A 14,764-nucleotide genomic window follows, 5' to 3' on the forward strand; every position below is an offset into this window, starting at 1 on the left:
TTATTGCTGGTATCTCTAGCTAGAAGGAGGAAGCCATAACCCTCATTCACATCTCCAGCACATAACTCTGGCAGAGGAACAGAATACTGAAGGTATGGTAGACTGGTGCACACCGCCGGGTGCCTTCATAGTCAGTGGGGATCCTGCAGTGTGCGCCGGTCTACAGTAACTCCGGTATTCTGTTCCTCTGCCAGGGATGTGAACAAGTTTGAGAAGAGGCATGGGAGCAGCAGTCTGGGAGCCTCTTTGATTTCATGGCTGTTGTGTGCGGGTGCACATGCAGTGTATAGAAGGAGACTACTTGGTTTGTCGTCCATTTTGACAGGATCACCTGCCTGACGTTGCAAAGCTAAAATTCTCTAACTAAATGACAGAACCAACCATAAAGCTGGAATTAGACATCTGATTTTTGATATGAGACCTGGAAGAAGGTCCCCAAACTGGATCCTGGTTATATTTTTCAGTAATTGTAACACACATGCGCGTTAGGCCTCGTTCGCATGAGCGTTCTTTATTTCAGTTTATTATTTTACTCGCTTATACAGCACTGATATATTCCGCATCACTTTACAGATATTATGATTTCTTGCTGTCTCCAGTGGAGCTCACAATCTAAATTCCCTATCGGTATATCTTTGGAGTAGGAGCAGGACAATGAAAATAACAGAGGTGCTGGATTCGGGGCAAAACTGGCAGGCATGGAGGCAAACGGATCCCATTGACTATAACGGGATCCGTTCGGTTTTGTTTCGGTGAATGTATGGCAAATTTTTCTCTCCGCTATTTTGGACCAAATCTAAAATCGAACGGAGCCTTCAATGCAGATGTGAACATGCCCTTAGAAAGTTGGATTACCCGTAAGACCTCCATGCTGCAATGTTTTTGGTTGCGCATACATTTAAAAAAAAAAATTTTTTTTTTAGGGTTATTGTACCTGGATAAAAAAAAAATCACTTTGTTAGTGATTTTGTATGTATTATTTTTTTTTTTCATTCTAGGAAATCTACAAAGATCCCATGATCCCAATCTGAAGCGGAATGGGGTGAAGGTTTCTTCTGACAGGAGGATTGAAAATGGGGTAAGTATGTTACACGCATTGTTTGCCCGTATCCCCCAGCCCTTAGGAATCTGCTCACCGCTCGTGTATTGCTCTGCATTAGCCCAAGTGGTAGTGGTGGAGGCAGGTTTTCGCACCCAGCGCATTTAGAGACCGTAATGACTTTTTTTTGTTTTCTGGATTACACAGGTGAATGGCCCCAGGATGGACATGACTCTGGCTGAACTGCAGGAAATGGCAGCGAGACAGCAACAGCAGATCGAGGCCCAGCAGCGAATGCTGGCCACAAAGGTATGACTGACACCTGATGTTCAACTGGATATTGTATCAGCATTCTGTATAATAACTTTTGTCACTTCTACTATAATTAACGTACATTACGTATCCTGTACAGACCCCAAAATTACATCCTATATTATACTCCAGAGCTGCACTCACTATTCTGCTGGTGCAGTCACTGTGTACATACATTACATTACTTATCCTGTACTGATCCTGAGTTACATCCTGTATTATACTCCAGAGCTGCACTCACTATTCTGCTGGTGTAGTCACTGTGTACATACATTACATTACTTATCCTGTACTGATCCTGAGTTACATCCTGTATTATACTCCAGAGCTGCACTCACTATTCTGCTGGTGCAGTCACTGTGTACATACATTACATTACTTATCCTGTACTGATCCTGAGTTACATCCTGTATTATACTCCAGAGCTGCACTCACTATTCTGCTGGTGCAGTCACTGTGTACATACATTACATTACTTATCCTGTACTGATCCTGAGTTACATCCTGTATTATACTCCAGAGCTGTACTCACTATTCTGCTGGTGCAGTCACTGTGTACATACATTACATTACTTATCCTGCACTGATCCTGAGTTACATCCTGTATTATACTCCAGAGCTGCACTCACTATTCTGCTGGTGCAGTCACTGTGTACATACATTACTTATCCTGTACTGATCCTGAGTTACATCCTGTATTATACTCCAGAGCTGTACTCACTATTCTGCTGGTGGAGTCACTGTGCACATACATTACATTACTTATCCTGTACTGATCCTGAGTTACATCCTGTATTATACTCCAGAGCTGCACTCACTATTCTGCTGGTGCAGTCACTGTGTACATACATTACGTTACTTATCCTGTACTGATCCTGAGTTACATCCTGTATTATACTCCAGAGCTGCACTCACTATTCTGCTGGTGCAGTCTACATTCTTGATCTCAGCGCTGTACATAAACAAGATTGTGGAATTTAGTTGTGTATTTAAAATATGGCCATCCATGTACATTGTCTGCTCTGAACATAAATGAAGGTTAAAATATGGCCTTTTTTTTTTATTCTGCTGGTGGAGTCACTGTGTACATACATTACTTATCCTGTACTGATCCTCAGTTACATCCTGTATTATACTCCAGAGCTGCACTCACTATTCTGCTGGTGCAGTCACTGTGTACATACATTACTTATCCTGTACTGACCCTGAGTTACATCCTGTATTATACTCCAGAGCTGCCCTCACTATTCTGCTGGTGCAGTCACTGTGTACATACATTATTTATCCTGTACTGGTCCTGAGTTACATCCTGTATTATACTCCAGAGCTGCACTCACTATTCTGCTGGTGGAGTCACTGTGTACATACATTACTTATCCTGTACTGACCCTGAGTTACATCCTGTATTATACTCCAGAGCTCTACTCGCTATTCTGCTGCTGGAGCCTCATGCAGGGAATGTATGTGCACAGCGGGCATAACTGCTACTGTTGGAGCTTTCCACGGCTGTGTACTAGTGCTGTCCATCAGGAGTGTAAGCATAGGCACACAGTAGCCGTCATGACATCCGCTGTCAGGTTTGTAGGCTGAGGGAGCCACCAATATGAAAGTTCTTCTTTTTTGGGAGGTAATTTTGCTATGCGCCTTTTGTGAATTGTAGGTGCATCCCTTCTGCATATAACATGCACTTTTTGATGCCTGTAGGAGCAGCGTTTGAAGTACCTGAAGCAGCAGGACCAGCGTCAGCAGCAGGCCAGCGAGCAGGAGAAGCTGAAACGCTTGCGGGAGATCGCAGAAAACCAGGAGGCCAAGCTGAAGAAAGTGCGGGCATTGAAGGGTCACGTAGAACAAAAGAGGATCAGCAATGGCCGACTAGGTGAGGATCTGCCGTCTGCTCTCACACTTCTGCCACTGTACATAAGCCGGTCCATGTGCTCTCTTATAGAAGGAGCGATTGGTCCTGTGTATTTCGTGTAATAACTTGTTTAATTGTCTAATTTCTTTTTCTTTTCTCCCCTGTGATCTTGCAGTGGAGGAGATTGAACAGATGAATAACTTGTTCCAGCAGAAGCAGAAAGAACTCATGGTGGCCGTGTCCAAAGTGGAAGAAATGAGCCGTCAGCTGGAAATGCTGAAGACCGGACGCATTGAGGGCTATCATGACAACCAGACTGCGGTCGCCGAACTAGACCGTCTATACAAAGAGCTTCAGGTAAGCGATGGAGACAGCAATACTACTGGGTCACAGGTGGGTCTACAGGGATTCTGTGACTGTAATCTTTAAAGATGCCTTCCCCTCGTACAGCGCGGTGGTCCGTTATCCAGCGGCTCTCCGTGTATTGAGTATTTTACGTTAAATTGAGCCTGTCTCCAGGAAATGCCCTGATAAAGCAGGGACAGTAGTGCCTTGTAGGACTCGATCAGCCGAATGTAATGATGTCTCACAATTATCAAACCATTGCTTCATTCTGGAGAAAACGTACATTTAATCCATATGCAAATGAGATGACTATGCAGGAACCTGATCTGGCAGAGGAAACGGGAGGCGCATGGGTGCACAGTGTGGCTTGGGCTCGCTCTCGGTGCACGTACAGGGGTATTCCCATCTCAGACGATGGGGGCATATCGCTAGGATACACCTCTCGCTAAAACTAAGCCGGCAAAGTGGTGGCCTGCAATGCCGCTCCAGACACCACCAAGCGTTCCTATTGGCCTTCCGAAAAATAGCAGAGTGGCACGCTCGGCTACTTTCGAACTCCCCATAAGAATGAATGGAGGGTGGCCACGCATGCCCGGTGCGCCCTCCTTCAGTTTGCCGCTGTCCTTGGTATTGCAACTGCACCTAGGCCACGTGACTGATGTATGGTGATGTCACTGGCCTAGGCGCTCACGGAGCGTCGCCGCCTCTTCATACAGCAGAACAGCGAGTGTCCAGGGTCTCAGACCTCTGCTGATCTGGTATTGATGACCTATCCTGAGGACAGGCCATCAATATAAAAATCCTGGATAATCGCTGGAACCTGTCACCGGGATTTTGGGTATAGAGCTGAGGACATGGGCTGCTAGATGGCCGCTAGCACATCTGCAATATCCAGTCCCCATAGCTCTGTGTGCTTTTATTGTGTAAAAAAAACGATTTGATACATATGCAAATTAACCTGAGATGAGTCAGAGCTTGAAAATATGACTCTTCTCTGGTCACACAAGTAAGATATGACTCTTATGTTAATTTGCATATGTATCAAATAGTTTTTTTTACACAATAAAAGCACACAGAGCTATGGGGACTGGGTATTGCGGATGGGCTAGCGGCCATCTAGCAACCCATGTCCTCAGCTCTATACCCAAAATCCCGGTGACAGGTTCTCTTTAATGTAATTGTGCAATATCTGGAGATCCAAAAGTCGCAGACCCTGGCTATGCAGGACAGGGGTCATCAACCTCTGGCACTCCAGCTGTTGTGAAATTACAACTCCCAGCATGCTCCATTTACTTCTGTGGTTGATCCACGACCAGTCAAGCTAGTGTGCCTGCTGGGAGTCATAGTTTCCCAACAGCTACGGTGCTGGAGGCCACTGTACGATATGGCGCAGCTGAGCGCTTCTGGGTGTGCTACTTTTGGCTGAGTTGTACTACGTGACCTTATCCATGAGTTCTTTACAGAACAGTGCCGTCTATGTGGCTACGTGATGCCACTGGGTCAGGCTCAGAGGTATCGCGCTTGAAGTAGGCCTCAGGTTTTAAACAGGCAGTCTGCATTCTGACCTGTTGCCTCTACGTGGCACACCACCTTAATAACTCTTTAACAAGCCACACGTGTCCATCACATGACCCAAACAGATTACAGATTCTCATCCCCTGGAAGCAATGAAGTGACAGCAAGCAGAGGTTTTAAAAACTGTATTAAAGGGTTTCTGTCACCCCGCAAAACTCATTTTTTTTTTTTGGATAGTTAGATTCCTCATAGTGCGATATAGGAGAATATAATAGTCTTACTTACTTTCATGTGGCCGATTCTTTATAAAACAAACTTTTATAATATGTAAATCAGGGCTCTACCAGCAAGTAGGGCGTCTACTTGCTGGTAGCTGCTGCAGAAATCCGCCCCCTCGCCGTGTTGATTGACAGGGCCAGCCGTGATCTCCTCCTCCGGCCAGCCCTGTCAGTAATTCAAAAATCGCGCGCCTCGCGTCATTCGGCGCAGGCGCTCTGAGATGAGGAGGCTCGTCTCCTCAGCACTCCCTCAGTGCGCCTGCGCCGATGACGTCTTCTCTTTCGGTGATGTCATCGGCGCAGGCGCACTGAGGGAGTGCTGAGGATACGAGCCTCCTCATCTCAGAGCGCCTGCGCCGAATGACGCGAGGCGCGCGATTTTTGAATTACTGACAGGGCTGGCCGGAGGAGGAGATCACGGCTGGCCCTGTCAATCAACACGGCGAGGGGGCGGATTTCTGCAGCAGCTACCAGCAAGTAGACGCCCTACTTGCTGGTAGAGCCCTCATTTACATATTATAAAAGTTCGTTTTATAAAGAATCGGCCGCATAAAAGTAAGTGAGACTATTATATTCTCCTATATCGCACTATGAGCAATCTAACTATCCAAAAAAAAAAAAAAGAGTTTTGCGGGGTGACAGAAACCCTTTAAAAAATGCCATTGCTTAATGTAAAAAAAAAAGAACCTTTTTTTTTTTTTTTTTTTCTTTTTTTTTTTTTATAAATAGCCAATTTTCTGGTTTGTCCAAGTGACCGATTTACATTTAAGGGTACTTTCACACTAGCGGTTTTCTTTTCTGGTATTGAGTTTCGTCCTAGGGGCTCAATACCGGAAAAAAAACGGATCAGTTTTATCCCCATGTATTCTGAATGGAGAGCCATCCGTTCAGGATGCATTAGGATGTCTTCAGTTCAGTCCCTCTTACTTTTTTTGGCCGGAGAAAATACCGCAGCATGCTGTATTTTTCTCTCCGGCCAAAAATCCTGAACACTTGCCGGAATGCCGGATCCGGCATTATTTTCCATTGAAATTTATTAGTGCATTAAAATTGCCGCATTGACGGATCCGTTCTTCCGGTCTGCGCATGCGCAGACCTTTTAAATCTGTGAAAAAATGAAATACCAGATCCGTTTTTCTGGATGACACCGGAGAGATGAATCCGGCATTTCAATGAATTTGTCAGACGGATGCGGATTTGTCTGACAAATGCCATCCGTTTTTTCTAATTCCATCCGTTTGCGTCCAGATTGCCGGAATCCTCTCCTGCAAGTACCCTAAAGCCATCAGGATATTTTGGGTTCATAGAGTGATGGTTTGTTCACAGTAGGCTCCCTCCTCGGAACTCTGAGGGCTTCGGCATATTTGTGCGTTACATGGACCACCCATTCATTTTAGACTTCTGCTGGGAAGAGAAGGCTTTAACGGGACCCCCGTAACCCCCCTCCCCCACTGTGACCAGCTCATCGATCGATATAAGAACTTTCTAAGAGCTCATGCAAACGACCGTGTGTGCGCCGGGCCCGTATTGCGGCCCCCAAACAGCGGGTCTGTAATATACGGGCAACGCATCACTGATGTGGACCTATTCACTTGAATGGGTCCGGAATCCAGTAGGTCCGGTGTTGAACGGCTGCACGGAACCCCACGGAAGCACTACGTTGGGTTTCTGTCCGTGCCTCCGCGCCGCTAAAAAGTAGTGCCGCGCAGACGGATCGCTGACCCATTCAACTTGAATTGGTCTGGATCCATCTGCGGAATCCTCACGCATGTTGCCCCGTGCATCGGGGACCGCAAATTGCGGTCCCCAATTCACAGAACGGGCGTGCGTATGAGCCTTAAGAGATGGTCGCTGTGCACGATAGTGAAGCCAGTGCCTCTCCATGTGACCGATGGCTCCTTTTCTCCTCTTTTTGCAGCCCTGTATTTTTAGCGTCCTAATTGCACGGTGTCGGTTGCTCTGCGGTTTTGGCCGTTCCCTTGAATAGTCCCCATATAGGTAGATTGGGGATTGTCAGGAAGTGAAGCCGCGCTGTCTTCCTCCTGCACAATTAGCATGCAGGGCTTTGCTTAGCCTGTCTTTTGGAGCCCCGCGTCTTCAGTGTTTTGTCGTTGTGTGCCTCCATTCAGTTGAGGAACAAGCTGAATCAGGAGCAGAATGCCAAGCTGCAGCAGCAGAGGGAGAGTCTGAACAAGCGCAACTCGGAGGTGGTCGCCATGGACAAGCGTGTCAATGAGCTGCGGGACCGGCTCTGGAAGAAGAAAGCGGCTCTGCAGCAAAAGGAGAACGTACCGGTAAGTGACGCGCTCGAATGTCTAGTATTAACCCCTGGCCTGCCGCCTTAGTAACGAACTTAATAAATTAAAGGGTCACTTAACCTGTCACACTGGTCGCCTTCTCTATTAATAGCCTCCCTGGAATAGATCCTTTATAGTTCCCACACCTCGATTTGCATAAGTCCTCGGTAATGTTATGAGCCGCACTGTCCTATAAATCAGCCTGGATTTGGGGCGTGTGGCCCTCAGGATAATATATTCGGCTTTTTATAGCCGTCCTGAATGATATACGGCGGATAGTTCACATGTCAGCTCGTGTGTGTGTTGGGTAGGCTTCTCCCTAGCGCCAACCAGCCCTTTGGCAGCAATGTTTTGCTTTTCGTGCCCCCTGAAGCATAAAATGCGGGGTCTGTCGTTTTAAATGGCTGTAGAAAAAACATATTTCTCCTGCTGTGAATGAGCCCCTGCTTACGCGTGCACAGATAGCGCCTTCTCATGCTCGACCTGTCACTCCATTCACCTAGGGCAGGCATGCTCAACCTGCAGCCCTCCAGCTGTTGCAAAACTACAACTCCCAGCATGCCCGAACAGCCTACAGTTATCAGCCTACAGCAGGGCATTGTGGGAGTTGTAGTTTTACAACAGCTGGAGAGCCGCAGGTTGAGCATGTCTGACCTAGGGGAACAGAACCCCCTGGTCAGACTCCCACCAATAAACTGTGCATAGGGGATAACTTTAAAGCTTGGAATAACCCCTTTAAAGGGGTTTTGCATGTCAGCAAAGCCCGTTCCCCCCCCCCCCCCCCGACCCTCTCCTAGGCAGACGTGCAGGAATCATACTTACCTGCTTCCGGCTCCTTCCCTCTCCGGCCTCCGCTGTGTCCCTTAACGTAAACTTCTTCTCTTTTTTTTTTGCCGCTGCAGCCAATCACTGACCGCAGCAGTGACCTGCTCCCCTTGCGTCACATGACCATTTAACATGAGGGGAGGAGTGATTGGCTGCAGCGATGTCAGTCCTGAAGTTTACATTCAGGGACCTAACCGGAGCAGCAGTATGCTTCCCTTCGCAGGTTTGCCAGGTCATCAATCGTAAAAAGCGGACAACCCCTTTAAGGGAAAAATGTTAGTTTACAGTCAGAGGCTACATACCTGTACAGACAAGCTTGCATGTTCAGACAATGTGTATTCCTGTGAAAAAAAATCTGCGACCTTGCAAAACGCAGTATGGAATTCCCATGAAAATAAACGGAATGTGTCTTGTGGGCAGAAATTGGCGCAGAAAGGCACATTTAAAATCCAAGTGAAATTTCAGCTGTGTTAACTAAGGCTGAGGCCTCATGCACGCGACCGTTGTGTGTTTTGCGGTCCTCAAATTGCGGATCCGCAAAACACGGATGTCGTCCGTGTGAGTTCCGCAATTTGCGGAACTCCCGGGCAGCCATTAATATAACTGCCTATTCTTGTCCGCAAAACACGGACAAGAATAGGACAGGTTATATATTTTTTTATAATTTTTGCCGACCACGGTACGGAGCAATGAATGCGGAAAGCACACGGAGTGCTGTCCGCATCTTTTGCGGCCCCATTGAAGTGAATGGGTCCGCATACGAGCCGCCAAAACTGCGGCTCGGATGCTGACCCAAACAACGGCCGTGTGCATGAGACCTAATACTCACAGCTTGGGGGTTTGTTACAGTCTAGGAAATCCTCTGCGAGCCAAACACGTCGGCAGCACAAATCTCTCTCTGGTCCTGATAGTTTGTTACAATGTGTCAGTCAGGGGGCGTTGTCTGTTTAGCTCACGGAGGATTTTCTAGACTGGATGCAACTGTAACAAACTCTCAGCTGTGAATAGTAGTAGGCCTGGACAGGTTTTTCAGCCTCTGGATGTAAACAACAAGAATGTTTCCGTTTACTGATTGCAAGCAGAGGTCTTGGATTTGAAACAATAGAACAGGCATCCTCAAACTGCGGCCCTCCAGCTGTTGCAAAACTACAACTCCCAGCATGCCCGAACAGCCTACAGGTATCAGCCTACAGCAGGGCATTGTGGGAGTTGTAGTTCTACAACAGCTGGAGGGCCGCAGTTTGAGGATGCCTGCTCTAGAAAGTCGCAGAATCTTTCCTTGCGCAGTCATTACTCTTTATTTGTGCTGGGCAGAGAAGGACGACTGCGACAGAGAGCACTGAACGCTACTGCCAACCTGGGCCGACAGCATGGCTGCCATCCTGCCACCTGCATATAGGTGCAAGATAGGCAGGGGGCACACATATTACACCAGACCTATGCTTGGCAACGGATGCAGCTTATACAATTAGATTATTTTTATTTTTTATCTGCATTTGCCTGCTTGTATCCATGCCAGATCTGTTATGCCACCCCTCCCCCATCGTGCATGCCACCCATCTTCTGCCATCTTGCTGTGCGTGTTTTTTTTGTGTTGAATAGCTTGCCACCTCTCTTCAATTTAGATTTCATCTGATGGGAATGTACCTCAGCAGGTAGCGGGCGTCTCCAGCAGAGTGGCGGCCGTCGGCCCTTACATCCAGTCTGCCACCATGCCACGTCTACCTTCCAGGCCCGATCTGTTGGTTAAAGCTGCTTACCCAGAGGGCACCGCAACCCCACAGATGCCCGACGTGCCGCTCAAGTCACAAACTTTGCCCAACATGAAGACTGCCTCCCAGAGCAAAGCTCCACCCGGTAAATATGCGCAAATTCACTGCCCCCTAAGTAAACCGATCATAAACAGAGGGCGAATTCTGTGTGCCCCCCTCCGCCCGAAATGATCATTCTATCGTCTTTTTTTCTATTTGCTTTCTTTGATGCGATACTGTCGTCATCTAGACGCTGCATTTTCGGCTGCATGCTTTTCGAGGCGACCGTATGACGCTAAAAGCCGCTCATGCAGAGCCGATGCAGCTACTAGATTGTGACCGTGTCCTACTGCTGTGTCCACCCTGTGACAAGTCCATCCAGATGCACAATGGCTCCACTGTTTGTGTCGAGGCCTCGCTGACAGCTGAAGTGCGCATTGTGCTGATGTTTGTGCCTCCTGATTGTGTTCGCCAGGGACAGGGATTCACAGCATCAAACCTCAGCAGCCGGCTGGCACAGACTGGAGCGCTGTAAATGGCAACAGCCAGGGACCAGGGAAAGGCATCCCGAATACGGCCGGACCAGGTGAGTGCGCAGGACATTATAGCAGTGCACTGGTTTATCCCATTCGCTGTCTGACAGTAGTAGTCGGCTGCATTTGCATGTGTCGCCCATAGCCCACCATTAAGAGAACATAATGTAGTGTGTGGTATGTACTTTTTATTTGCAGTGCCAAACCACTGGCAGGGGTTAAAAGGGCCCTGTTTTGGCATCCCATGGGTCCTTAGTGGCGTGTGGGCCTGCGCTGGAAATGGTTCCTGGCTCCTGTGCTATCACTGCCACGTGTAAACATGTGCCGACCATGGCTTGTCGGATAATCGCAATGAAATACGTGGTTTGCCGGCAGCGCGTTGCCCCATGTAAATGGGATCTGCTGCCACCAAATGAAAACTGTATGGGGAGGAACAATCACATTAGCGATCATTTGGCCCTTTGTTCATGATAATTGCTCCACTTAAAGGGGTTATCCAGGAATTGATAATGATGACCTGTCCTGAGGATAGGTCGTCATTAAAACATTGGCGGGGGGCTCAGTCCCAGCACCCCTGCCGATCAGCTGTTTTAGGGAGGCGGTGGGTTCCAGGCAGCTTGGTGTGGCAGCTCTACCCCCCATTAACTTAAATGGGGCTGATCTGCCCCTAGGCCATGTGACTGATGTATGGCGCTCGCGGACCCCCTGCCTCTTCTCACAGCTGCTTGTGGGGGTACCAAATGTCAGACCCCCATGATCTGATATTGAAGACCTATCTTGAGGATAAGTCATCAATATAAATTCCCGGATAACCCCTTTAACCACCTCCGGACCGCCTAACGCAGGATCGCGTTCCGTCACGCATATACGCGTCATCTCGCGAGACGCAAGATTTCCTGTGAACGCGCGCACACAGGCGCGCGCGCTCACAGGAACGGAAGGTAAGAGAGTTGATCTCCAGCCTGCCAGCGGCGATCGTTCGCTGGCAGGCTGGAGATGTGTTTTTTTTAACCCCTAACAGGTATATTAGTTGCTGTTTTGATAACAGCGTCTAATATACCTGCTACCTGGTCCTCTGGTGGTCCCCTTTGTTTGGATCGACCACCAGAGGACACAGGTAGCTCAGTAAAGTAGCACCAAGCACCACTACACTACACCCCCCCCCCCCCCGTCACTTATTAACCCCTTATTAGCCCCTGATCACCCCATATAGACTCCCTGATCACCCCCTGTCATTGATTACACCCCTGTCATTGATCAACCCCCTGTAAAGCTCCATTCAGATGTCCGCATGATTTTTACGGATCCACTGATAGATGGATCGGATCCGCAAAACGCATCCGGACGTCTGAATGAAGCCTTACAGGGGCGTGATCAATGACTGTGGTGATCACCCCATATAGACTCCCTGATTACCCCCGTCATTGATTACACCCCTGTCATTGATCAACCCCCTGTAAAGCTCCATTCAGATGTCCGCATCATTTTTACGGATCCACTGATAGATAGATCGGATCCGCAAAACGCATACGGACGTCTGAATGAAGCCTTACAGGGGCATGATCAATGACTGTGGTGATCACCCCATATAGACTCCCTCATCACCCCCCTGTCATTGATTACACCCCTGTCATTGATCAACCCCCTGTAAAGCTCCATTCAGATGTCCGCATGATTTTTACGGATCCACTGATAGATGGATCGGATCCACAAAACGCATACGGACGTCTGAATGAAGCCTTACAGGGGCGTGATCAATGACTGTGGTGATCACCCCATATAGACTCCCTCATCACCCCCCTGTCATTGATTACACCCCTGTCATTGATCAACCCCCTGTAAAGCTCCATTCAGATGTCCGCATGATTTTTACGGATCCACTGATAGATGGATCGGATCCACAAAACGCATACGGACGTCTGAATGAAGCCTTACAGGGGCGTGATCAATGACTGTGGTTATCACCCCATATAGACTCCCTGATCACCCCCCTGTCATTGATTACACCCCTGTCATTGATCAACCCCCTGTAAAGCTCCATTCAGACGTCCGCATGATTTTTACGGATCCACTGATAGATGGATCGGATCCGCAAAACACATACAGGCGTCTCCCTGGAGCCTTCCAGGGGGGGTGATCACCCCATATAGACTCCCTGATCACCCCCCCCCCTGTCATTGATCACCCCCCCCCCCCGTCATTGATCACCCCCCCTGTCATGCTGCATTCAGATGTCCGTATGATTTTTACGGATCCACGGATACATGGATCGGATCCGCAAAACACATACGGACATCTGAATGGAGCCTTACAGAGGGGTGATCAATGACAGGGGGGTGATCACCCCATATAGACTCCCTGATCACCCCCCTGTCATTGATCGCCCCCCCTGTCATTGATCGCCCCCCCTGTCATTGATCGCCCCCCCTGTCATTGATCGCCCCCCCTGTCATTGATCGCCCCCCCTGTCATTGATCACCCCCCTGTCATTGATCACCCTCTGTAAGGCTCCATTCAGACATTTTTTTGGCCCAAGTTAGCGGAAATTTTTTTTTTTTTCTTACAAAGTCTCATATTCCACTAACTTGTGTCAAAAAATAAAATCTCACATGAACTCACCATACCCCTCACGGAATCCAAATGCGTAAAATTTTTTAGACATTTATATTCCAGACTTCTTCTCACGCTTTAGGGCCCCTAGAATGCCAGGGCAGTATAAATACCCCACATGTGACCCCATTTCGGAAAGAAGACACCCCAAGGTATTCCGTGAGGGGCATATTGAGTCCATGAAAGATTGAAATTTTTGTCCCAAGTTAGCGGAAAGGGAGACTTTGTGAGAAAAAAACTAAAAATATCAATTTCCGCTAACTTGTGCCAAAAAAAAAAAATTTCTATGAACTCGCCATGCCCCTCATTGAATACCTTGGGGTGTCTTCTTTCCAAAATGGGGTCACATGTGGGGTATTTATACTGCCCTGGCATTCTAGGGGCCCCAAAGCGTGAGAAGAAGTCTGGTATCCAAATGTCTAAAAATGCCCTCCTAAAAGGAATTTGGGCACCTTTGCGCATCTAGGCTGCAAAAAAGTGTCGCACATCTGGTATCGCCGTACTCAGGAGAGGTTGGGGAATGTGTTTTGGGGTGTCTTTTTACATATACCCATGCTGGGTGAGAGAAATATCTTGGTCAAATGCCAACTTTGTATAAAATAATGGGAAAAGTTGTCTTTTGCCAAGATATTTCTCTCACCCAGCATGGGTATATGTAAAATGACACCCCAAAACACATTCCCCAACTTCTCCTGAATACGGCGATACCACATGTGTGACACTTTTTTGCAGCCTAGGTGGGCAAAGGGGCCCATATTCCAAAGAGCACCTTTAGGATTTCACAGGTCATTTACCTACTTACCACACATTAGGGCCCCTGGAAAATGCCAGGGCAGTATAACTACCCCACAAGTGACCCCATTTTGGAAAGAAGACACCCCAAGGTATTCCGTGAGGGGCATGGCGAGTTCCTAGAATTTTTTATTTTTTGTCACAAGTTAGTGGAAAATGATTTTTTTTTTTTTGATTTTTTTTTTTTTTCATACAAAGTCTCATATTCCACTAACTTGTGACAAAAAATAAAAACTTCCATGAACTCACTATGCCCATCAGCGAATACCTTGGGGTCTCTTCTTTCCAAAATGGGGTCACTTGTGGGGTAGTTATACTGCCCTGGCATTCTAGGGGCCCAAATGTGTGGTAAGGAGTTTGAAATCAAATTCTGTAAAAAATGACCAGTGAAATCCGAAAGGTGCTCTTTGGAATATGGGCCCCTTTGCCCACCTAGGCTGCAAAAAAGTGTCACACATCTGGTATCTCCGTACTCAGGAGAAGGTGGGGAATGTGTTTTGGGGTGTCATTTTACATACACCCATGCTGGGTGAGAGAAATATCTTGGCAAAAGACAACTTTTCCCATTTTTTTATACAAAGTTGGCATTTGACCAAGATATTTCTCTCACCC

General features: G+C 47.7%; 1 protein-coding gene across 3 annotated transcripts in view; it reads left to right on the plus strand.

Moving 5' to 3' along the window:
- Window positions 1–14,764, plus strand: part of TP53BP2 (tumor protein p53 binding protein 2) — a 58,059-nt gene that overhangs the window by 24,036 nt on the left and 19,259 nt on the right. For 2 of the 3 annotated variants that reach the window (XM_040430571.1, XM_040430570.1), the window contains exons 5-11: window positions 999–1,078; window positions 1,247–1,348; window positions 3,056–3,227; window positions 3,382–3,563; window positions 7,474–7,638; window positions 10,092–10,323; window positions 10,693–10,803. In XM_040430571.1, coding sequence (XP_040286505.1) covers window positions 999–1,078; window positions 1,247–1,348; window positions 3,056–3,227; window positions 3,382–3,563; window positions 7,474–7,638; window positions 10,092–10,323; window positions 10,693–10,803 — 1,044 coding nt within the window. The remainder of the gene's footprint in view (window positions 1–998; window positions 1,079–1,246; window positions 1,349–3,055; window positions 3,228–3,381; window positions 3,564–7,473; window positions 7,639–10,091; window positions 10,324–10,692; window positions 10,804–14,764) is intronic. The other variant, XM_040430572.1, reaches the window with a different exon arrangement.

Source organism: Bufo bufo, chromosome 4 (genome assembly GCF_905171765.1).
Source record: "Bufo bufo chromosome 4, aBufBuf1.1, whole genome shotgun sequence".
NCBI lineage: Eukaryota > Metazoa > Chordata > Amphibia > Anura > Bufonidae > Bufo > Bufo bufo.